The sequence below is a fragment of the Contarinia nasturtii genome, unplaced genomic scaffold (assembly GCF_009176525.2).
Source record: "Contarinia nasturtii isolate CC-2019 unplaced genomic scaffold, AAFC_CNas_1.1 Cnas_scaffold_1135, whole genome shotgun sequence".
In the NCBI taxonomy this organism is placed as follows: domain Eukaryota; kingdom Metazoa; phylum Arthropoda; class Insecta; order Diptera; family Cecidomyiidae; genus Contarinia; species Contarinia nasturtii.
This window is the reverse complement of record NW_022198479.1, coordinates 1-1,614: the sequence shown is the minus strand read 5'-3', so window position 1 is coordinate 1,614 and position 1,614 is coordinate 1. Positions and strand designations below refer to the sequence as shown.

Below are 1,614 nucleotides of genomic sequence, written 5' to 3'. Positions count from 1 at the left end.
CCAAATCCGGTTTCAACTATTGGGATACGAATGTGAGCGGGATTGATGGCATTAACCCGTATGCCTTTTGAAGCCAAATCTAATGCAGCACATTTTGTCATTTGATCCATTGCAGCTTTTGATACGCAGTATGCTAAACTGTACTGCATACACTCGAAACATTTAAAATGTTGCCATTACTTTTTGCCAAATGTAGAACAGCCAATTGTGAAAGTTGAATAGCACGAACATTTACATTCATGATGCGATCGAATTCATGCAATTTTATTGTTTGAATTGAATTACACGCCACAATGCCAGCATTGTTAATCAAGACATCCAATCTTCCAAAATGAGTGACAGTCTCTTCAATTATTCTTTCACCATCAGTTGTTACATCAGCGACAATAATCAATGGGTTTGGCGCACCGAAACTTTTTATTTTATCGCTAACACTATTCAAATTTTCTTGATTGCGGCTAACCATAGCACCTTTTTTAGCCAAATGAACAGCACCATCAGTTCCAATGCCGGAACTGGCACCAGTTATTAAAATAACCTTATTTCCAAAAATACCTTTTACTTTTAACTCAAAAGACATCTGACGTGTAACCGTCGTGAAAACGTGACTTATATAGTTCTTATTTCGATTTGATAAGATTTAAGTATCACTACATCTATTATCTCATAATTTGTATCGATGTGTTTATCATTTTTTTGCTGTATGAGAGAAACACAACAACATTATGAAAACTACAGACGAAGGCAACAATTTTTTTTAATGAAATTAAATTTTTAACGCACTTATTTTGTTTGTTTTTTTTTTTAAATAAATTGTTGTGATATTTTCGTATTAACAAGAAAAATGTAGCATACAATCATGGTAAAACATATTCAAAATATTGTGAATGCATGAAAAATTCGATTTTTCTATTTGCACATTGGATTTGTTGTTTTCTCGATAATTGTTTTGGTGCCATTGTCAGCTGTGAATGAAATACTTGCCAATACACTAAAACTAAAAAAAAGACAAAGAAAAACCTTCATTACCATATCGCAATCATTCGATTAAAATGCACTTGTTTTGGCTATAAAATTGGGTTTGAATACACTTACCACACAAAAAGTATCCAAAATGGTCAAAAATAACCAAAAATGTCAACGTATGGTAAGTGTATTCAAATCTAATTTTATAGCAGAAAAAGCATCATATTCGGTCTTTTCATGCCAAAAACTCCCAAATACTCATTTTCAGAGCGTTTGAATGGATACCAATTTTACTTCAAAATGTGGACATCAGACCAATAATAACCAAATCATTTTTTTTTTTCAAATGAGTCAATTTTTTCTAAAACGAATTGTGTGGCTTAACTATACTTGAACCGTACTACAACGCCTGATAGGTCACCCCTCTGAGATATTGCATGAATTCAAAATGTTACTAGAGTATAAACAGACAATTTTGGTTTTCCGGAAAACTCTCTAGGAGAATTGTGGAAAATCCTGACGTGTTAGAGAAAAACGGGTGATACCTATTGAATAATAAGCGAATACCAATCGTGATTGAATCACTAGGCGACATTTGGTTATTGCAAGGCGAGTTTACATGAAACTCTCGGAGACTCGGTATAGAGC

The 1,614-nt window shown here is 33.3% G+C and overlaps 1 protein-coding gene across 1 annotated transcript; it reads right to left on the bottom strand.

The window, feature by feature from the left end:
- Positions 1–38: 38 nt before the first annotated feature.
- Positions 39–728, bottom strand: LOC116344680 (uncharacterized oxidoreductase TM_0325-like). Its single transcript, XM_031773337.1, has one exon. The coding sequence runs from the start codon at positions 578–580 to the stop codon at positions 134–136; it is 447 nt and encodes a 148-aa protein (XP_031629197.1). The 5' UTR covers positions 581–728; the 3' UTR covers positions 39–133.
- Positions 729–1,614: the final 886 nt, after the last annotated feature.

Excerpts from the sequence above, each read along its gene's own strand:
- LOC116344680 (XM_031773337.1), bottom strand. The coding sequence starts at position 580 with ATGTCTTTTGAGTTAAAAGTAAAAGGTATTTTTGGAAATAAGGTTATT.